Below are 23,694 nucleotides of genomic sequence, written 5' to 3'. Positions count from 1 at the left end.
TAACTAAAGCTTCTAGGTGCTGAAGTCTGGGTCCACTATCCTAGTGTCCAGGTCCACTGTTGTTTTCCCTCCATCCAGCCGGGTTCGTCCGGAATCCGTAACATTGTAAACTGTAAGATCCATAGACGTTGGTACGCATCCCGCGTGAGAGTTTCCACTCTGCACGTGAGTCCCGTGGGCCTCCTGCTCCTTACTTACCTAGTTTGTAGTGTAGTCCCACCGATTCTCCAGCCTCTGGATCTCCTTACAGTACTTTCTTTCCTCGTATTCCATTGTTTTGAGTATATGGTTTGTCGTGCCCCTAAGGCACTTGTGTAAATATTGTGCGAACTCGTATTTCCTTTTTAGTATTGTCATGTGCTTAGCCCTCTGATCTCATAAAGAGCTCAGAGGTGTTGTTATTAATAAATAGATTGTTTATTTTCATAACAACCTGTGTGGTGTCCTTTCATTTGGTATTCAAGGGGTTATATTGTGGTAAAACAGCTGGCTTCACATGCCAAAAGAGATTAGCCTAAAAGACTGCTTTTGTCCACGCTACTAGGATAGCTGGTCTATACGGTTGACTTTACAACCAATCACCATAAGGGTTGTTTGGACTGATACAAGGTGATCACTAGAACTAGTGAGCATCATATATCAGGCCAACTTCTCACAGCCCCCTCCTCCGTAGCCACGGTAGGAGGTGAGACAAAACCAGTGTCTGGCGAGGTGTCCAGACCACTGGTATCCCCAAGTCCACCTGTCCAGTCCTCTGGGGACTGACACTCCCGTGTCAGAGGGTCCTCAGACCCCTCCCAATACTCATCACCCATCTCCTGGTACTCCGGGGTGTCAAATGATGGGGCCGGCTCATTGAAGTAGAACTCTCCAAACGGCGTCGAGAGCGGCGCCGGAACCGGATCGAAGGAGGCATCGGGGGCGGCGCCGCCCAAAGACGGCGCTGGAGGTGACACCTGAGGGACCGGCACCGGTGAGGTCGTTAGGTCAACCGGCGACGACCCGGATCCAGAAGCGTATCCAGTGGGGCCCTGCGGCACCGAGCCCGAAGGCGCCGGGGGCGTCGGGGCCGAAGCACCGGACGGCGTCGGGGCCGAAGCCCCCGACCCGCTAGGGCCCCCAGACGGGTCCGCTGGGCCCGAAGGCGCCGCGGAGCCCGTCGGAGGAGTGAGAGACCTCATGGCCATGAGGAAACGTTCGATCTCCTCCGGCGTCGCGTGTGGCCCAGGGCAAGGAGGGTGTGGGGCCGGACGCGGCGCCCGCGACTCCGACGGAGCCGCGTCGGCGGTGTCACCCGAACCCCCCAGCCGCGTCGCGCGAGCATCGGGGGGAGTCGGAAGAGCGATGACGTCTCTTCGACTTCTTGTGCTTACCTGACAACTTCGACCCTGAGGAGTGATGTCGACTCCCGGGACCATTCACGGCGCGGGGTCGACTGCTGGAGCTCGAGACGCTTGCGGGACCGCTCCGGCCTAGCTTTCGAAGTCAGGGGCCGGCAGTCGGAGCAGGTCTTGTCGTCATGATCGACGCTGAGACAGTGGAGACACCGACGGTGAGGGTCCGTGACCGACATCAGTCGGTCGCAATCCTCACAAGGCTTAAAACCTGACATCCCTACCGGCACCGTTCAGAGTCGAAGACTCGAAAGAATGACCAAAAAGGGTTGTAAAAAGTTTAAGTCAAAAAATGACTAAGGTACCACTTTTTCCGGATCTGCGCTGTTGGCGCGGAAAAAAGAAGAACTGACGTCAACACGCGGCGGAGGTGTCTAAGTACTCCGACAACGTCATTACGGCGCCCACGACACCGACAACAGATGCGGAGCCGCAGACGACGCCTACCGACGCGCAAGGGTACTGCTACGCAAAAAAAATCCGTATCCAGTCTGACGCCTGGGGATATTCTAAGGTAAGGAATCTATCACTAACCTGTCTCTTTCAGATGTAGGAATTTGGGACAGGGTCAGTCGAGTTCTGCAGAACATAAAGGAAGCGGGGCAGGGACATCATTTTAAAAAGGGCCGCCTTGCCCAATAATGAAAGCGGGAGTGACTTCCAGTTTGTAAAGTAACGTTTAAGTCTCTGTAGCGGGGGACAAGATTACAGGTATGCCTCAGGGAGGGATCAAGGGAGATGAATATCCCTAGATATTTGAAGCCCTCTGATACTATTGGTATAGGGCAATTTCGAGGTAGCGGAGGGGGCCCCCCACAGAGGACATACAGGAGAGATTTCTGCCAGTTGATACGAAACCCGGAGTATATGCCAAAAATGGCCAGGATATCAAATACAGAAATGAGGGATCTTTTGGGGGACGTGAGGTATAGAAGGATATCGTCCGCGTATAGAGAAATACGATCTTCCCAATCCGCCGACAATCGCATTCCACGAATCATTAAATTTCTACGGCTCGATGCGGCAAGTGGTTCTAGGGCCAAAGCAAATAGTAAAGGAGAGAGGGGCATCCTTGACTAGTCCCTCGGCTTAGAATGAAGGTGTCTGACTTTTTGTTATTTACAACTACTTGGGCCATGGGTGTGCTATACGCACAAGTTACTACTTGTGTAACGATATATCTGTAAGAGACATTAGTTAGTATTAGATTCCTTACCTTAGAATATCCCCAGGCGTCAGACTGGATCCGGAAAATTTTGCGTAGCAGTACCCTTGCGCGTCGGTAGGCGTCGTCTGCGGCTCCGCGTCCGTCGTCGGCGCCGTGATGACGTCGTCGGAGTACTTAGACGCCGCCTCCGCGTGCTGACGTCAGTTCTTAGACACAGCTTTTCCGCGCCAGAAACGCAGAGCTATGCCAAAAACCAACACTGGTGCCAGTGAAACTAGGGCCCTGAAGGGGACAACCCTAACCCTAGGTATCGGTTCGCAGAACGGGGAGGATGGGTGGGTCGGTAAGGAATCTAATACTAACTAATGTCTCTTACAGATATATCGTTACACAAGTAGTAACTTGTGCATCTGAAAGAGACACGTTAGTATTAGATTCCTTACCTTAGAATAGATACCCCAGCAATACCAACCCCGGTGGTGGGTCTGCGAACCAATACTCACACCAGAAAGTCCTGGAGGACGGAACGGCCAAAGAAGCCATCCCTCCGGACTTGGCTGTCCAGGCAGTAGTGTCTTGCAAACGTGTGCAGCGATGCCCACGTAGCTGCCTGACAGATGTCTTGTAAGGGCACACCCCTGCCCAGGGCAGTGGTAGTAGCCGTGGCTCGGGTGGAATGAGCCCGCAATCCAGCAGGGGGCTCCTTCCTGGCCAAGGAGTAGCATGCCTGGATACACAAGATGATCCACCGGGAGATGGTCCTCTTGTGTACCGCTTTCCCCTTCTTAGCGCCCACGTAACCAACAAAGAGTTGGTCATCCACCCGGAACTGGCGTGTGCGATCCAAATAGAATGAGAGCGCACGTTTTGGGTCCAGACGATGGAGCCGCTCTTCCTCTTTAGAGGGATGCGGTGGCGGAAAGAAGGTTGGCAAAGTGATAGACTGCCCGATGTGAAAGGCCGTGACAACCTCGGGCAGGAAAGAAGGACGAGTCCTCAGAACAACCTTGTCCGGAGGACAGAGAGGAAAGGAGGTTTAGAAGATAGAGCCTGGAGCTCACTCACTCTCCTGGCAGAGGTGATAGCAACCAGGAAAGCAGTCTTCAAAGTCAGAAGGCGACGAGGACAGTTGTGAAGTGGCTCAAAGGGAGCGCACATCAGGAACGTTAAAACCAGGTTCAAGTCCCACTGAGGCATCACAAACGGAACAGGAGGAAACGTGTGAGTGATGCCCTTAAGAAATCTATTTACAATAGGGGACTTGAACAAAGAAGGCTGATCAGGTAGCCTGAAAAAGGCTGAAAGGGCAGAAAGGTAGCCCTTGATAGTGCCCAGAGCAGAGCCCTGCTGGGCAAGAGAAAGAAGGAAGAGAAGAACCTCAGAAAGAGGGGCAGAAAGAGGATCCACAGCCTTTGCTGTGCACCATGCCACAAATCTGTTCCACCTGCAGGCGTATACCGACTTTGTGGAGGGACGCCTGGCTGCCAGAATGATGTTACAGACTTCAGGAGGCAAGTCAAATGGCCTCAACTGTCGCCGCTCAATCTCCAAGCATGAAGGTGGAGACTGGACAGGTTCGGGTGGAGGACCGTCCCCTGCTGCTGCGACAGAAGGTCCTCCTGAAGAGGCAGACGAACCGGGGGATCGACTGACAGATTGAGTAGCTCTGGATACCAGTACCTTCTCGCCCAGTCCGGAGCCACAAGGATGACTTGGGCCCGGTCGTGCTTGATCTTCTTCAGCACTCTGGGCAGAAGTGGTATAGGCGGAAAGGCGTACAACAGACCGCAACTCCACTCGCGACGAAAAGCGTCTCCGAGCGAGTGCCGCCTTGGAAATTCCAACGCGCAGAACTGATGACATTGCGTGTTCTCTTCGGTGGCGAATAGATCTAACCAAGGCTCTCCCCATCGCTGAAAGAGGCCTTGCGCCACGTCCGAGTTCAGACGCCATTCGTGATCCATCATGCACCGACGGCTGAGCTCGTCCGCCCTGGCGTTCAGAGAGCCCGCCAGGTGTTGAGCCACCAGGGTCACGCCCTGGCGTTCCAGCCATTGCCAAAGGCGAAGAGCCTCTTGACAAAGGATCCACGACCCCACACCGCCCTGTTTGTTGCAGTACCACATGGCGGTGGTGTTGTCCGTGAACACCTGCACTACACTCCCCCGGACAGAGGGGAGGAATGCCTTCAGTGCTAGACGAATCGCCCTGAGCTCCAACAGGTTGATGTGGAGCCGGGCCTCCGCCGGAGACCAGAGGCCTCTGATCTCCGCCTCTCCCATGTGGCCTCCCCAACCCTGGAGGGACGCGTCCGTCACAACTACGTGCTCCGGTTGGGGTAGGGAGAGGGATCTGCCGCTGACCCAATCGCGGTCCGTAAGCCACCACTGCAGCTGTCTCGCAGTGCCCTCCGAGATCAGGACGTGGTCGGATAGGCTGCCCTGATGCTGGGCCCACTGAAACTTCAGGTCCCACTGCAGAGCCCGCATCCGCCACCTGGCGTGATGCACCAGTAGGATGCAGGAGGCCATCAGCCCCAGAAGCCGCAGCGTCAACCTGACCGAGACCCGGGATAACAGCTGAAAGATGGGAATCAGAGCCTGAATATCCCGGACCCGCTGTTCGGGTGGGTAAACCCGAAATCGCGCCGAGTCCAGAACCGCTCCGATGAAGAGGAGCTTCTGAGAGGGACACAGGTGCGACTTCGGCACATTGATGGAAAACCCCAGCTGGTGCAGGAGGTCTGCCGTCGTCTGGAGGTGGCTGACGACTGTCTGGGGCGAGCCCGCCTTCAACAACCAGTCGTCAAAGTAGGGGAAGACTGAAACCCCTAACCGACGCAGATGAGCTGCGACCACCGCCATCACTTTCGTGAACACCCGTGGGGCGCTGGTAAGGCCGAAGGGGAGCACGGTAAACTGAAAGTGCTCGTGGCCCACCATGAACCGCAGGTAGCGCCGGTGGGCAGGCAGGACGGGGATATGAAAATAAGCGTCCTGCAAGTCCAACGCTACCATCCAGTCTCCTGGGTCCAGGGCAGCAAGAACCTGAGCCAGTGTCAGCATCTTGAACTTCTCCTTCCGGAGGAAGCCGTTGACGTTCCGTAGATCAAAGATAGGGCGTAGGCCCCCTTTGCCCTTCTTGGGTACCAGGAAGTAGTGGGAGTAGCAACCACACCCTACTTCTGGCCCAGGAACGCGCTCGATGGCCCCCTTGGCCAAGAGGGCCGTAACTTCCTCCTGCAGAAGTCGCAAGTGATCCCCCGATACACGGTGGTTCTGCGGTGGCATGGCTGGAGGAGTCGCCTCGAAGGGGAGGGAGTAGCCCCTTCGGACGATTTGCAGCACCCACCTGTCCGTAATGACGGTGCGCCAGTGGAGGTGGCGATGGCGAACCCTGCCTCCAACTGGCGACACATGGGCCTGAAAGCACGGACTAGGAGGGTTTTGAGGCGGATGCTGCGGGGGAAGGTGTGGACTGACCTCGCCGTTGCCCCCGACCGCCCGGACGGCGGTTCCCACGGCCGCCACCGCGTTGGGTATTGCCCTGCGGTGCGTGGCTGGCGGCGCGTGTGGGCGCACCCCTTCCGTGGCCACGAAAGGAGTGATAGGCAGCCGGTTGCTGGCGCTGGCCCGAAAGGCCTAAGGACTTGGCCGTAGCCCTGGAGTCCTTAAAACGCTCAAGCGCGTGGTCTGCCTTGTCGCCAAAGAGGCGACGGCCATCGAACGGCGTGTCCATAAGAGTATTCTGGACATCTGCCGAGAAGTTGGCGGACCTCAGCCAGGCGTGGCGTCTGACCGCAACCGTCGTTGCCATCGCTCTGCCTAGCGAGTCGGTAGTATCCAGCCCACACCTAATCGAATATTTCGCTGCATCCCGGCCTTCCACAAGGGCTTGGCCGAGTTTGGCCCGTACCTCCAACGGACACTCTGGCAGCACTTCCGCGACCTTATCCCACACTGAGTGGGTGTAACGTCCCAAGAGGCAGGCGGTGTTGGAAGACCGCAGGCCGAGGCTCAGGGATGAGAAGATCTTCTTCCCATACTGGTCATACCTCTTGGATTCCCGATCCGGCGGGGCCGACGGGAATGCGGTTTGGGAATTGGAGGCCTGGATGACCAGGCTCTCGGGGGTGGGGTGGGTGGACAGGAAACATGGGTCGCCCGGGGCTGGGCGGTGGCGTCTGGCCACGTTCCTATCTACGGGCGAACCCGTAGCGGGCTTGGACCAAGTGCCCAGCTGTGAGAAGTTGGCCTGATGTGCAGTGTTCACTATTCTAGTGATCACTATATATCAGTCCAAACAACCCTTATTGATGATTGGTTGTAAGTCAACCTTATAGACCAGCTATCCTAGTAGCATGGATACGAGCAGTCTAAGGCTAAGACTCTAGAGGGCGTGTTAAGCCAGCTGTTTTACCATCACATTACCCCTTGAACACCCAGTGAAAGGACACCACACAAGTGTTATGAAAATAAACAATGTATTTATTAGAATCACAACAACCCTGTACTCTTTATGAGGACAGGGTGCTAAGCACACAACAAAACTCTTATGAAAATACTTAAGTTAGCACGTTATACACAAATGCCCGAGGGGCACGAAAAACCATATACTTTAAAAGTGGAATGCGAAATTACTAGCAGGTAAGTACAGTACTAATAGGCTTTGGGATCGCTAGGACTTGACTAGGGAATCGTTAGATTACTTCTAGGAGACCTAGGGGACTCGGGTGCAGAGTGTGCACTCTCACGCGGGATGCGGGACAAAGTCTATGGAAGCTAGTAAAGGCAAAGTTAGTGTTCACGGGCGAACCCGACCTGGTAGGGAGAAAACGAGAGTGGATCCTGACCCTTGGATGGTGAGGCTATGCTGGGACACCGAAGTGCCGAAGTTACCTAGCCCAGGGGCTGCAGCTGCAAAGGTCTGAAAAGACGTCGGGAATCTCGTTGCCGGACCAGGAGCCTGGAAGAAGGAAGTTGCTGGCAGGCGACCAGTGAAGGAAAGTTCGATGGATCCAAGCCTGGATCAAGGAAGAAGGAAACCTGAAAGCAGAGGGGACCAAGTTCTTGAATCACTAGCCAGTGATTAAGTGGGCACCAGGATGGCACCGGGCGAAGTCACCGCAGTCAGGTGAGTGGGCGCTGCTGGGCTCTGCAGTCTCTCGGACCAGGAGGCGTTGTCGGCGACCAGGATGGAGGTGCGAGCTGTCCCACGAAGGTTCTTGCTGTCGACGTCGCTGGACCCAGGATTGGGCAACAAGTCTTGGCAAATGCAAGGCCCACGCGGTGGACCTAAAATGGCGTCTTAGCCGGACCAGGAGGGTCCAGGGTGCTTCTCCGATGGAGGGAAGCAAGGGCCAGTCTGGAGCAACCAGACCAGCAGCAGTGTTGTCGTCGGGCGTCGTTCGGAAGGCCACAAGCCAGCGGGCTAGTAGCCAAACAACGCGGTGAGCAGCAAAAATCAGAAGGGCCCCACGCCGATCGTGGGGATGCTGGGGGGCTGCTCTTCGGTGCTGGAGCTGCTCAGGGTGGGGGCTTCTCGGACCCCAAAGTACTCACCAGGAAATTACTCGGTGGGCTTGCTGTGCAGAAGTCGTGCAGTCTTGGCGATGGCCGGTCCCTCGAGGTCTCGTCGCACCCACGGTTCTCAGCTGTGCTGTAGAGGTGGGTAGAGGTCAGAGGTGCCAGGGAAGCCGGGTCTCGTCGAGCTGGGCAGTCGGATTCCGGAGGAAGGACGTGCAGCAGACCGCAGTGTTCTTAGATGGTGCCTGCGGATGCAGGGTGACTACTCCTTAGCCACAAGGGAGAATCTTGAGGAAGAAATCGTGAAGTCCTTTCGTGGAAAGTGGTATCTTGATTCCAAAGATGATCTGATTTGGAAGGGGGCCAGTCTCTACCTTTATCTTGGAAAAGGGGGCTGGCACGCGACTAAGTCCTGCCCTAGGGGTGGGACCAGGAGGGGGGTGGTTACACCCACTTTCTTGGCGGGCTTTCCCCAGGCCAGGGGCTGGAGTGCCCCTGGAACTGGTTTCAGCCGGCCTATGCACAGTGAGCACCGGGGTGCCACTTGCAGTCACCTTCCTCTGTAGCCCTGCCTACCTGGAATACACAAAACCCTGTCTGGGACGGTGCTGGCACCGCCCCTGGCAGGAAACCCTTTGTCCTTGCCTCCTGCTCTGGGAGGACTCCCAGCAGCAGGAGGGCAGACTTGTGTCTCGGTGGCAGCATCCATTTTGTGGATGCTAAGGCTCTGTCTGACTTTAACCGGGGTTATAGGTTACATACATGTCGTGTCCCTCTAGAAGGGTGGAATGCTAACCCCGTCGCCAGAATTGGCGAGGGGTTAGTATTCCAATTCGTATGACACCTTACTCGACATGTTTTGATAAAGCGATACCAGAGTTGGCATATAACCGCGAGGATAATAATGCACTTAAGAGTATATGGTATGCGATATCATGGAAACGGCTAAGGGATGGATCCCGAAAGCCGTAGACAGGCTCAGCTCATGCCAGAGCACTATCTCACACGATTCCAAGCACTCTGCCTTCAGGATTGTCAAGGCCTGCCATAGGAGTGACTGATAGGAGATCTGTGTGTCCATTTTAGGGTTAGATATAGGTATACTATATCTAAAGCAAGGGGTGATTACACCACCTTGCCCCAGCTGTCACGCAGCCAGTTGTGTCAGTTTTGGATGGCCAGCCAGGGGTGGCATAATACATGCTTCAGCCCCTGGTAGGCCCTGGGTACACCTATGCCCTGGGCACCTAAGGTACTCTGTACAGGGACTGATAAGGTGACTCAGTATCCAATTAGAAATGTACCTAAGGTACATGGAATCCATTTTACAGAGAGAGCAGTAGGCCTGGGGTCCTGAATTGCAGGGCCCCAGGTCAACTAAGTCAGAAAACCAGCAAAACACCAGGCAAAAAGTTGGGGGCAACCATAGTCAGGGATCTACCTTCCTACACCAGCAGAACGTCGGTCAAGGCCTAAGTAAAAGGCAGCAGAGGCTCGGCTGAGCTTGACTGCGGTTTAAGGACCTCAGTGAGGAGGTTAGTACTCACGGCCGCGACGGGGAGCTCAAGGCCCAAGGCCTTGGCAGCCCTTATCAGCACCACACTATATGTAGCCCCCTCCTCCGAAGCCACGGTAGGAGGGGAGACAAAACCAGTGTCTGGAGAGGTGTCCAGGCCACTGGCATCCCCAAGGTCCCCTGTCCAGTCCTCATGAGACTGACACTCCCTGGTCAGAGGGTCCTCAGACCCCTCCCAGTCCTCCTCCTCACCCATCTCCTGAGATTCAGGGTCTTCAATTAATGGGGCCTGTTCGTAAAAGTGAAAATCACCAACCGGCGTCTGGAGCGGCGCCCATCGGGGCCGTCCCGACGGCTGAACAGGAATGGGGATAGGACCGGGGCCGGCGCCGCCCGGAGCCGGAGCCGGCGCCGGAGGCGACACCTGAAGGTCCGACGCCGGGGAGGTCGTAAGATCCACCGGCGACGAACCAGATCCCGAAGGGGGGCCAGCGGCGTCCCGCGGCGCCGGGCCCGAAGGCGCCGGCGGCGTCGGAACAACTGGACCCCTCGGCGCCGGGCCCGAAGGCGCCAGCGGCGTCGGGATAACAGGGAGCTGCGGCGCCGGGCCCGAAGGCGCCGGCGGCGTCGGGACCGAAGCACCCGACGGCATCGGGGCCGGAGCCGCCGGGCTCCGGGCCCGCGACCTGTCCCTCGACCTCCCGTGGGAACGGGACCTCTCACGGCGCGGGACCGACTGTCGGAGTTCGAGGCGCCTACGGGACCGCTCCCGCCTGGCTTTCGAAAAGAGGGCCCGACAGTCGGAGCAGGCCTTGTCGTCGTGGTCGACGCCCAGACACGACAAGCAGACGCGGTGAGGATCCGTGACCGACATCAGCCGGTCGCAATCATCACAAGGCTTGAACCCGGGCATCCCTAAGGCACCGATCGGAGTCGTAAAGACTCGAAACAGGATCAAAAAAAGTTAGTCAAAAATGACTAGGGTTACTGCTTTTTCCAGATCTGCGCTTGCTGGCGCGGAAAAAAGAACTGACGTCAGCACGCGGAGGCGGCGTCTAAGTACTCCGACGACGTCATCACGGCGCCCACGACGCCGACGACGGACGCGGAGCCGCAGACGACGCCAACGACGCGCAAGGGTACTGCTACGCAAAATTTTCCGGATCCAGTCTGACGCCTGGGGATATTCCCAGTTTTGTAAGCACGGCGAAAAGATAGGGCCATTCTAGCGATTCGAATGCCATAGTGGCATCCAGGGAGACTATGATGGCATCTTCCTGTATGGTTGGTACCCTGCCCAAGACCCCATGCACTCTGCGCAGATTTAAAGCAGTGTTTATTTTTGGCATAAATCCAGATTGATCAAGGTGAACTAAGTCTCTTATTACCTTGATCAGCCTATTGGCGAGTACCTCTACAAGGGTTTTAGGTTCTGCGTTAAGCAATGAAATGGGGTGATAAGAGGCGCAGTCCGTTTTGGATTTCCCTACCTTGTGGATCGTGACAATAGTTGCGATTCACTGGCCTAGGGGCAACGATCCCTGTTTAAGGCTGTCTTTAAACATGGACTTCAGATATGGAGCTGGTTTATCTGGAAAGAGCTTATAGAGTTTGATCAGGATACCATTGGGGCCGAGAGCCTTACCAAAATGAAGCGCTAGGATTGCAAGCGCTATTTCATCAGCGGTGAGGGCACTCTCCATAAATGCTTGGTCGATGCCCGAAAGCGTTGGGAGGGAGATATCACGCAGGAGGTCCGAGGAATCATCCTCAGTATACAGCATCACTGAGCTGTAGACTGTGCGGAAGTGTGTTGCAAATTGGTTGGCTATATCCTGTGGGTCTGTGATGGGGGACATGTCAGAATCTAGTCTTGGACAAAGCCTGCTAGCATGCTCTTTTTTATCCAGCCAGGCGATTAGTTTCCCAGCCTTGTCCCCCCAACCGTAGAGCCGGCCCAGGCTATCCTGTCCCATTGTTTTGGCACGGTCAGTGACCAGTGCCCTATATTCGTCTTGGCGGAGGGTGTGAAGGGCTTCAGGTGAAGGGTCTGAATTTATATCCTGTTTAAGACGATAAACTTCATGTTCTATGTCGGGGATGGCTTTTGGTTTGTCTTTTTTCCATCCCGCTATGAGGGAGAGGGCTTGACCCCGGATCACTGTTTTAAAGGCTTCCCATAATATTTGCGGGGAGTTAACAGTGTGCTCATTCTCCCGGAAGTAGTTGTCAATGGCTGTACTAAGATCTTTACGTGTTTTAGGGTTTTTGAAATACCAGGGGTTGATAGGGGCAACCCGTCCCACCTGCGTGTGATCTAGAACTATGTGTACCCATAGGGGGGAGTGGTCAGAGATACCTCTGGCTAAATGTCGGTTCTCATGGATGTCAGTAACCTGCGGAGCTGGGACAATGATATAGTCTAGGCGGGAAAGGCTATTGTGTGCCCCAGAGTGAAAAGTGTGCTGAATCTTGTCGGGATTATATATTCTCCATCCGTCCACCAATCCCATTTCTTCCAAGAAACTGGAGAAAGAGTGAGTGGTGTGCGGGATCGCGCGGGGAGGATGCCTATCCAATGAACCCGAAATTAGCGAATTAAAGTCGCCGCCAAGGACTAAGTGCCCCTCCGGTAATGATCAATCAATCAATCAATCATGCCATTTGTATAGCGCACTACTCACCCGGGAGGGTCTCAAGGCGCTTGGGGGGAGGGGTATGCTACTGTTTGAACAGCCAGGTCTTGAGTTGTTTCCTGAAGGCGAGATGGTCCTGGGTCAGCCGAAGGTGGATGGGGAGGGAGTTCCAAGTCTTGGCAGCCAGGTAAGAGAAGGATCTTCCTCCGGCGGTGGCTCTTCGGATGCGTGGTACGGCTGCGAGGGCGAGGCTGGTGGACCGTAGCTGGCAGGTGGGCGTGTAGAAGGTCAGGCGGTCGTTGAGGTACTTGGGGCCCAGGTCGTGGGGAGACTTGTGTGCGTGGGTGAGGAGCCGGAACGTGATCCTCTTGTCGACGGGGAGCCAGTGCAGGTTCCTCAGGTGGCTGGAGATGTGGCTGCATCGGGGGACATCCAGGATGCGTCGGGCAGAGGCGTTCTGGATGCGCTGGAGTCTTTTCTGTAGCTTGGCTGTGGTTCCGGCGTAGAGGGCGTTTCCGTAGTCCAGTCGGCTGGTGGCGAGTGCCTGGGTGACAGTCTTCCTGGTCTCGGTCGGGATCCAGCGGAAGATCTTGCGAAGCATACGCAGGGTGTTGAAGCACGATGAGGAGACGGCGTTGACTTGTCTGGTCATCGAGAGGGAGGGGTCCAGGATGAAGCCCAGGTTGCGTGCGTGGTCGGTTGGCTTGGGTGCGGTGCCCAGGGCTGGGGGCCACCAGGAGTCGTCCCAGGCGGAGGGTGAAGATCCCAGGATGAGGACTTCCGTCTTGTCCGAGTTCAGTTTCAGGCGGCTGTCCTTCATCCACTCGGCGATGTCTTTCATCCCTTCGTGTAGGCAGGTTCTGGCGGTGTCGGGGTCTCTGGTGAGGGAGAGGATCAGCTGGGTGTCGTCGGCGTAAGAGATGATGTTGAGGTTGTGCTGGCGTGCGATGGCTGCGAGAGGTTTCATGTAGATGTTGAAGAGGGTGGGGCTGAGTGAAGATCCTTGTGGGACGCCGCAGATGACTTCGGTGGCCTTGGAGCGAAACGGGGGGATGGTGCTCTGGCATGAGCTGAGCCTGTCTGCGGCTTTCGGGACCCATCCCTTAGCCGTTTCCATGATATCGCATACCATATACTCTTAAGTGAATTATAATCCTCGCGGTTATATGCCAACTCTGGTATCGCTTTATCAAAACATGTCGAGTAAGGTGTCATACGAATTGGAATACTAACCCCTCGCCAATTCTGGCGACGGGGTTAGCATTCCACCCTTCTAGAGGGACACGACATGTATGTAACCCCTAACCCCGGTTAAAGTCAAACAGAGCCTCAGCTCCACAAAATGGATGCTGCCACCGAGACACAAGTCTGCCCTCCTGCTGCTGGGAGTCCTCCCAGAGCAGGAGATAAGGACAAAGGGTTTCCTGCCAGGGGCGGTGCCAGCACCGTCCCAGACAGGATTTTGTGTATTGTAGGTAGGCAGGGCTTCAGAGGAAGGTGACAGCACGTGGCACCCCGGTGCTCACTGTGCATAGGCTGGCTTGAACCAGTTCCTGGGACACTCCAGACCCTGTGCTGGGGAAAAGCCCGCCAAGGAAGTGGGTGTAACCACCCCCCTCCTTGGCGGGCTATAATTCACTTAAGAGTATATGGTATGCGATATCATGGAAACGGCTAAGGGATGGGTCCCGAAAGCCGCAGACAGGCTCAGCTCATGCCAGAGCACCATCTCACACGATTCCCAGCACTCTGCCTTCAGGATTGATAAGGCCTGCCATAGGAGTGACTGATAGGAATATATGTGTCCATTTTAGGGTTAGATATAGGAATACTATATCTAAAGCAAAGGGTGTGTACACCACCTTGCCCCAGCTGTCAAGCAGCCAGTTGTGTCAGTTTTGGATGGCCAGCCAGGGGTGGCATAATACATGCTGCAGCCCCTGGTAGGCCCTGGGTACACCTATGCCCTGGGTACCTAAGGTACACTGTACAGGGACTGATAAGGTGACTCAGTATCCAATTGGATATGTACCTAGGGTACATGGAATCCATTTTACAGAGAGAGCAGTAGGCCTGGGGTCCTGAATAGCAGGGCCCCAGGTCAACTAAGTCAGAAAACCAGCAAAACACCAGGCAAAAGGTTGGGGGCAACCATAGTCAGGGATCTACCTTCCTACACCATCGAAACAATACAAAAATAATAAACAACAAAAAATAACAACCTTTCCCAACAACCCCCCACTCTGCTCCCCTGCACTCTGGGCTCAGAACTGACCATGAATCTCAAATGCAGAGTGCCTGTCGCCCAACAAGTTACTAAAAGAAGAAAATGGGGTGAGGCCGTAGTGCCCCGATGACACCCTACCCTGACGGTACAAATTACATGTGCATGTTATAATATGTAAGCAAAATCTAGACTAGCAAGTACTTTGGTATACTGGCTTACAGAATCCAGAGATCTTGAATGATGCTCAACTTATGAAAAAGGACAAAAACCCCTGGCGGCTGAAATTAGTCAAGAGTCTATCCGACACAAACAGATTTTCTGCTTCAATGATCGTTGGAGCTCCGTTCCGGTGAGGTCCTCCAGCTGTCCAACCAGTCAGATGCAACCTCCGGCAGATCGAAGAAGTGAGTCCTACCATTGGCTCGCAGACGCGCCGGGAAGAGCATCGCATATTTAAGGCCTTTCTCACGCAGCCTCCGTTTGACATCAAGAAAGGAGCGTCGACGCATCTGTACTGCTTGGGTGAGGTCGGGAAAAAGACAATTTCCAAATTGTCTACTTTGACTGGAGGGGTAACCCTAGCCGCCTGCAGAATTGTGTCTCTGTCCCTGTAATTTAGCAGTCGGGCCAGTATCGGACGAGGGGGGCTCCCGGTTTTGAGTGTCCCCCCAGGCACTCTGAGCTCTCTCAATTACAAAAAGCTTGGATCGGCCCTTTGGTTGCAGTTTCGTCGCGATCAGATTTTCAACAAACAGGTCAGTGGCAGGACTCTCCGATTTCTCCGGTACGCTGAGAATGCGAATGTTATTGCGTCTCGAGCGCCCTTCATAATCTTCCAACTTATCCTCAGCAAACTTACGGAACGCTTGTAGATCCCTGATGTCGGTTTGTAATTGTGAGGTGTCTTCCACAAGACTGGTGGCGGTGAGTTCCAGTTGCCTGACTTTCTCCCTGTTCTTCGTGAGGTCTGCTATAGTCAGCGTCACTTCGGAGGATAGCGTGTATATGGATGTGCGCACTCTAGTAATGGGTGCCATTAGATCCTTCATTGTGGGCTCTGCAGGGTCATGTTCCGCTCCACCCGGTTGCTTGTCGCTGATTCCCTTTCGTTCGGGCAGGTCCGCCCTCGGACAGGTGTAGCTGTCAAGTCTATTTTGCTGGGCTGCCTTTGTCCCCTTCGCATTGGCCATGATGGGCGCTTGGTGCGCACTACAGGCCAATTGCACGCTGTTTAGAGGTTCCGCCTGGTGTACAGCCGTCTCAGCAGGGCGCAAACATGGGGCAACGAGCAAAGGTCACTTGATAGGATGGGGGTGCTTGGAAGGTAGGTCGCCAGGCAGCTGCTGGGATACTGGAAGAAAAATGACTCAAGGCATGTGTATAGTCTGTACTCACAGCTATGGGCTCCTCCTGCAGATTGTCATGGTGTGGGTAGAAGATCATGCAGCTGTGGGCCAGTGTGCAGAAGCAGTACAGCTGGAGAAAGTTCAAACTGGCAATGTCTCAGGGCCCGAAGCCGCTCACAGGCACAGCGAGCCTCACCTCAGAGGGAGGCGTGAGGATTTTTGACAACCATGTTTAACATTGAAAAAAAATTCAAGATGCTTTTCAGAGCCCTATTACTAAATAGACAAATTATGGACAACATTGAATCATAAACTGATACATCTAACAAAACGAAATAAAGGCAAACATATAACAATAAAAAATATAGCTGCAGGTGCAACACTAATTTTTGGAAAACAGGCCCAAACATGGTGACCACATCTCACAACAATGAGGGATGTCTGTTATTAATGGGGGACTTCAAGTAGCTATGACAGTGCAACTCAGTGAAGATGTTGTAATAGAAACAGTTGGAATGCAATTTCCATTTTAACATGCCTCCAATAGTTATCAATTGTGATGAGATTCAATGGGCTAAGATAACTAGCACTCTGAGCAAAATGTGTGAAAAACTAAATACTGCCTGAAAACCTCTATTATTGAAATAGAACAGATGAACAAGGTTATTACTTGTAGCTTATATTGCTACACACCCTTTAACATATCTGATACCAAACTTAATTGATTTCAAGATTTTTCAACTGTGCTTTAAAATAGTATGCTGAAAATTCACTCTATCAATGGATAACAAAAATCAATCTTCTCACCTCCCACGGGACTTCTCTGTGAGGTTTTCTGGGGATACTCTGGAGCTTGGCCGTGAATGGTGAACAGCCTGTGATTCAGGACTGTATCGGTTGGATGACTTGGGTCGAACAGGAGCCACCAAGGAGCCAGCTGCCAAATTTTGGAATGTGGACATGGGGGTCTGCTGAGAAGCCGGAGTTGCTTGATTTCGGGCAAAATCCTGTGTAATAATTTGCTGAAAGCAAAGGTGAAATAGCATGTTTAACTCCATTGCATAATGCACAACAGCTTGTAGAGCTATGAAGAGTTGAGAAACCTTCACAACGCATCACTTTCAGGAAATCAGCAATGACTTGGCCCTCAAAGGATCAGATGGGACACGGGATAACCACAACAGACTACTGTGATTGATATGAAAAACTGTTAGCAAGTTCAAAGGCCGAGATATAACCCCAAAAGTTACTGCTGCATCAGAGTAATGTCATGTGCAACAGTTCAGATGACTATTTTAAACTATCCAGATACAAGTTGGCAAATCATTTTTGGAAGTACATAGATGCTGGGTTTTAGCAGGGGGTTAAATCCTTGTGTAAGGGTCCACAGAATAGGCAAGTGATACTGCTGCAATGGTATTGGAGCCCATTCCGGTCTTGCAACTACAATGTGTACACACCGGTACACATTGTTGGTTTAAGTTTCTATTTAAAGAAGTCACCCCTGGTTAAGGTTCTACTTATAGGAGTCACCCCCCAAAACAGGATAGGTCCAAAACGAAACATCAATCCACCCACAAAAAAATAAAATAAACCCAAATCTAACCCTTCTAACAAGTATGACCACACACAGGAAATGCATTGGATGGTCTTGGTAATGCTCTGGTGACCCAATGTAGGGTCAATGGTGTCTAAGTAGGGACACAGACTACAAAATGCAATTCACTAGAGTTCAACAATGATTTAAGAAAACAACTGGTAGTCTTGGTTTTTGTATGGTTCAAAAGGACTAATGAATCAGTAGGTTTACTTGTTGACTTTACCTCAAAATGAACTGGTCTTGCTCAAGTTTATCCCGTGGTATGGGTACCCAAGTGGCAATTTGAAGGACATGGCGGAGCAGGGAATGCTACATGGGTGACTAAGACTGTTCTTAGTAGTCAAAGAAAAATGGTTGCCAAAGTGGAGCCAAGTTGAAGATCTTCATAAACAAAATACAGCACTAATCTGAAGGCATATAGGCAGAAACATAATAAAATGGGATTTGATGTAAAGGACAAAGCATGTTGCTTATTACCGTCTCTATCTGCCTTCATAAAAGATCAGCATTAGGAGTGTCTTCAATCTTAGAATACAAGTAGGCAGTCTGGAAAGTTCTAACAGTACTCATCTGACATCGAAGACTATGCCACCATGCTCAAACAAACAGTTATAGATGTATGAAACGAAATAAGTGAACATTCTTAATGATTGTGGATTGGAAGCACAATAGCAGTAAGCAAAAGCCAGTGCAAATGACAGAACAAGGCGACCCTGTAATCCAATGTGGAACCTGAAGCACAAGTTACTTACCTTCGGTAACGATATATCTGTAAGAAACAGTAGTTAGTATTAGATTCCTTACCTTAGAATATCCCCAGGCATCAGTCTGGATCCAGAAACATTTGCGTAGCAGTACACCTGCGCATCGGAGCGCGGCGTCTGCGGCTCCACGTCGGTCGTCGGGATGACGTCGTCGGAGTACTTCGACGCCGCCCTCGCGTGCTGACGTCAGTTCTTATACACAGCTTTTCAGCGCCAGAAACGGAGAGCCATGATAAAAACCAACAATGGTGCCATAAAACTAGGGCCCTGAAAAGGGATGACCTTAACCCTAGATATCGGTTCACAGAACGGGGAGGATGGGTGGGGCCGTAAGGAATCTAATACTAACTACTGTTTCTTACAGATATATCGTTACCGAAGGTAAGCAACTTGTGCATCTGAAAGAAACAGGGTAGTATTAGATTCCTTACCTTAGAATAGATACCCCAGCAATACCAACCCGGGTGGTGGGTCTGCGAACCAAGAATCACACCAGAAAGTCCTGGAGAACGGAACGGCCGAAAAAGCCATCTCTCCGGACTTGGCTGTCCTGGCAGTAGCATCTTGCAAACGTGTGCAGTGAGGCCCACGTACCTGCCTGACAGATGTGCTGCAAGGGGACTCCCGGACCCAGTGCAGTAGTAGCCGCCGTGGCCCGAGTGGAATGGGCACTGTAGGAAGGTAGATCCCTGACTATGGTTGCCCCCAACTTTTTGCCTGGTGTTTTGCTGGTTTTCTGACTTAGTTGACCTGGGGCCCTGCTAATCAGGACCCCAGGCCTACTGCTCTCTCTGTAAAATGGATTCCATGTACCTTAGGTACATATCTAAATTGGATACTGAGTCACCTTATCAGTCCCTGTACAGTGTACCTTAGGTACCCAGGGCATAGGTGTACCCAGGGCCTACCAGGGGCTGCAGCATGTATTATGCCACCCCTGGCTGGCCATCCAAATCTGACACAACTGGCTGCTTGACAGCTGGGGCAAGGTGGTGTAATCACCCTTTGCTTTAGATATAGTATACCTATATCTAACCCTAAAAATGGACACACAGATCTCCTATCAGTCACTCCTATGGCAGGCCTTGACAATCCTGAAGGCAGAGTGCTTGGAATCGTGTGAGATGGTGCTCTGGCATGAGCTGAGCCTGTCTGCGGCTTTCGGGATCTATCCCTTAGCCGTTTTCCATGATATCGCATACCATATACTCTTAAGTGCATTATAATCCTCGCGGTTATAAGCCAACTCTGGTATCGCTTTATCAAAACATGTCGAGTAAGGTGTCATACGAATTGGAATACTAACCCCTCGCCAATTCTGGCGACGGGGTTAGCATTCCACCCTTCTAGAGGGACACGACATGTATGTAACCCCTAACCCCGGTTAAAGTCCAACAGAGCCTCAGCTCCACAAAATGGATGCTGCCACCGAGACACAAGTCTGCCCTCCTGCTGCTGGGAGTCCTCCCAGAGCAGGAGATAAGGACAAAGGGTTTCCTGCCAGGGGCGGTGCCAGCACCGTCCCAGACAGGATTTTGTGTATTCCAGGTAGGCAGGGCTACAGAGGAAGGTGACTGCAAGTGGCACCCCGGTGCTCACTGTGCATAGGCCGGCTGAAACCAGTTCCAGGGGCACTCCAGCCCCTGGCCTGGGGAAAGCCCGCCAAAGGAGAGGGGTGTAACCACCCCCCTCATGGTCCCACCCATAGGGCAGGACTTAGTCACGTGCCAGCCCCCTTTTCCCAGATAAAGGTAGGAGCAGGCCCCCTTCCAAATTAGATCATCTTTGGAATCAAGACACGACTTTCTGCGAAAGGACTTCAAGATTTCCTTCTTCAAGATTCTCCCTTGTGACTAAGGAGTAGTCACCCTGCATCCGCAGGCACCAACGCAAGAACACTGCGGTCTGCTGTAAGTCCTTCCTCCGGAATCCGACTGCCCAGCTCGACAAGACCCGGCTTCTCTGGCACCTCCGACCTCTACTCACCTCTACAGCCAAGCTGAGAACCGTGAGTGCGACGAGACCTCAAGGGACCGACTATTGCCAAGACTGCACGACTTCTGCACAGCAAGCCCGCCGAGTAATTTCCTGGTGAGTGCTTTGGGGTCCGAGAAGCCCCGACCCTGAGCAGCTCCAGCACCGAAGATCAGCCCCCCAGCATCTCCACGATCGGCGTGGGGCCCTTCTGCTTTTTGCTGCTCACCGCGTTGTCTGGCTACTAGCCCGCTGGCTTGTGGCCTTCTGAACGACGCCCGACGACATCACTGCTGCTGGTCTGGTTGCTCCAGACTGGCCCTTGCTCCCTTCCAGAAGAGGAGCACCCCGGACCCTCCTGGTCCACTCAAGACGCCATTTTGAGTCCACCGCGTGGGCTTGAATTAGCCAAGGCTTGTTGCCCAATCCTGGGTAACTTCGACGCCGACAGCTTCATCCATCGTGGGACAGCTCGCCTCTCCATCATGGTCGCCGACAACGCCTCCTGGTCCGTGAGATCTGCAGAGCCAGCGTCGCCCACTCACCTAGTCGAGGTGACTACCATCCGGTGCCCTCCTGGTGGCCACTGACTACTGGCTAGTAGTCACGAACTTGGTCCCCTCTGCTTTCAGGTGTCATCCATCTTCCAGATCCAGGCTTGGATCAACTCGAACTATCTTCACTGGTCGCCTGCCAGCATCTTTCTTCCAGGCTCCTGGTCCGGCAACGAGGATTCCCGACGTCTTTTGAGACATATGCAGCTGCAGCCCCTGGGCTAGGTAACTTCGGCATTTCGGTGCCCCAGCATAGCCTCACTATCCAAGGGTCAGGATCCACTGTTGTTTTCTCCCTACCAGGTCGGGTTCGCCCGTGAACACTAACTTTAGCTTTACTAGCTTCCATAGACTTTGTCCCGCATCCCGCGTGAGAGTGCACACTCTGCACCCGGGTCCCCTAGGTCTCCTAGAAGTAATCTAACGATTCTATAGTCAAGTCCTAGCGATTCCAAAGCCTATTAGTACTGTACTTACCTGCTAGTAATTTCGCATTCCACTTTTAGAGTATATGGTTTTTCGTGCCCCTCGGGCATTTGTATATACTGTGCTAACTTAAGTATTTTCGTAAGAGTTTTGTTGTGTGCCTAGCACCCTGTCCTCATAAAGAGTACAGGGTTGTTGTGATTCTAATAAATACACGGTTTATTTTCATAACACTTGTGTGGTGTCCTTTCACTGGGTGTTCAAGGGGTAATGTGATGGTAAAACAGCTGGCTTAACACGCCCTCTAGAGTCTTAGCCTTAGACTGCTCGTATCCATGCTACTAGGATAGCTGGTCTATAAGGTTGACTTACAACCAATCATCAATAAGGGTTGTTTGGACTGATATATAGTGATCACTAGAATAGTGAACACCGCACATCAGGCCAACTTCTCACATTGGTGAGCAGCGGTTGGGATTTGAGCTTGCTGATGTTTTACCACACGTATCCTAAGAATATCTTGTGAAAGATCACATAAGTACTAAAGGTACATGTAACTTAGCTTAGAATACTCGGAGTTCTACTGAACCAGCTGTTGTAGCTCCTAGGGCCTAGCACACCCTAAACTACAACTCTAGCAAGGGATCAGTAGGCAAACATATAGTGTAGGTAAGTGCACCACTTACACCTCACTAGAAAAGCATGTCTAACCATGGAGAGTCCACTGAGACTCCCCTGGTAAGTGTTGACCCTCCACAGGTCACTTCCAGATATGCAGCTCTCAGTTTCCAGGAGATGAGACAAGTCTGTACCTCCAGGAAACTGAAGCAGGGGTCTAACCCCACCATTCCCTTTCTGATAGGTCTCTTAGAGACATATGATGCCAGAAAGATTTCTCAGTTACATGAGAACATGCCAGCCTTAGAGGGAACCTCTGGGGATCCAGACCTCCCCAACACTGCTACTGCAGTTGAGGAGGAGGATCAAGAGGAACTCTCTGGGGATGAGGTAGACAAAGGTCTTGAGGTAGTCAGAAGGCTAACTAGGGCCAACTTAGACCTACTTGGGGAAGGATCTGGGGGACCCCCAGTACTGACCCTAATAAGGCCTAACCTTGGAGTTAGGAGAGATAGATCTCCTTCTAGGGACTCCATTAGATCTCTGCACTCTAATGCCTCTTCTCAGGGGAGAAGGAACTCTCCCCAGAGGAGATTGACTTCCCCTCAGAGAAGAGAGCATGAAGCAAGGATGAGACAAGCTAGACTGAGGATTGAAAGGGAAGAACTTGCCCTGGCCAAAGAAAAGCTTGCATTTGCTAGAGAGCAGCAGATGAGTGGGTTAGCTCCCACTGGTGGCAGCAATCTCCCAAGAGATAGAGAGAAGGGTTTAGATACTAAACACCTGACTAAGATAGTGCCCCCCTTTAAACAAGGGGATGACATCCAGAAATGGATGGCTGCTTTGGAGAGGGCCTGCACTGTGCAGTGCATTCCCCAGAGTCAGTGGGCAGCTATACTGTGGCTCTCCTTTGATGGTAAAGGTAGAGATAAGCTCCTCACTACAAGAGTGGAGGATGCTAATGATTACCAGGTCCTGAAAAATGCACTGGTTGATGGGTTTGGCTTAACCACTGAGCAGTACAGGTTGCTGTTCAGAGACACCAGGAAAACTCAGTCTCAGGACTGGTCTGACTTTGTTGATTGTGCCACTAAGGCTTTGGAAGGCTGGCTACTGGGTAGCAAGGTTACTGACTTCACAGGATTGTATAATCTTATTATGAGAGAGCAAGTCTTAAATAATTGTCAGAACCAGTTATTACACCAGCACCTGGTAGACTCTGATCTGACCTCTCCACAAGAATTGGGTAAGAGGGCAGACAAATGGGTCAGAACCAGGATTAGGCCCAAGAACCAAGGTGGTGACCAGAAAAAGGAATCAACCAAGCCTCAAGAGAAGGGTGGGAATAAATCTCCAGATCAAACCACATCAGGGCCCCAAAAATCCTCTGAGGGGGGTGGGTCCCAGAATCCTTCTAATAACCAGAAGAAACCTTATTGTTATCCCTGTAAACAGGTGGGTCATTTGAAAACTGACAGCAGTTGCCCAAAGAATAACAATAAGGAGAACATACCCCCAAGTAACATTCCCAAACCTCCTGTTACTACTAGTAGTAATCCCCCAGGTGGTGGGAGTGCCCCCAAGAATTTGGGTGCATTTACTTTGGGAGTTCCTGGGGACTCTGGCCTAACCAGGTCCCCAAACTTAGATACTCTTGTCTGTGAGACTGGCATGGGGTTTGCCAACTTCACAACTTGTCCCAACACCTTGGGCAAGTACAGGCAGGAGCCCCTCATCAATGGTATAAAAGTTGAGGCCTATAGAGACACAGGGGCTAGCATCACTATGGTGACTGAGAGTCTAGTCCCCTCAAGGCAACTTTTACCTGGTGCCACATACCAGGTGACCAATATTGATGGAGTACAGAGAGATCATCCCATGGCAGTGGTCAATCTCAGCTGGGGAGGTGTCACTGGCCACAAGAGAGTGGCAGTGTCACCAAACTT

General features: G+C 52.7%; 1 protein-coding gene across 15 annotated transcripts in view; it reads right to left on the bottom strand.

The window, feature by feature from the left end:
* Positions 1-23,694, bottom strand: part of NCOR1 (nuclear receptor corepressor 1) — a 1,934,049-nt gene that overhangs the window by 145,986 nt on the left and 1,764,369 nt on the right. For all 15 annotated transcript variants that reach the window (XM_078679968.1, XM_078679976.1, XM_078679969.1 and 12 more), the window contains one exon: positions 16,620-16,834. In XM_078679968.1, the coding sequence (XP_078536094.1) occupies positions 16,620-16,834 (215 nt within the window). The remainder of the gene's footprint in view (positions 1-16,619; positions 16,835-23,694) is intronic.

The sequence above is a fragment of the Lissotriton helveticus genome, chromosome 3_1, assembly GCF_964261635.1.
Source record: "Lissotriton helveticus chromosome 3_1, aLisHel1.1, whole genome shotgun sequence".
In the NCBI taxonomy this organism is placed as follows: Eukaryota; Metazoa; Chordata; class Amphibia; order Caudata; family Salamandridae; genus Lissotriton; species Lissotriton helveticus.
This window is presented reverse-complemented; position numbering and strand designations above follow the sequence as displayed.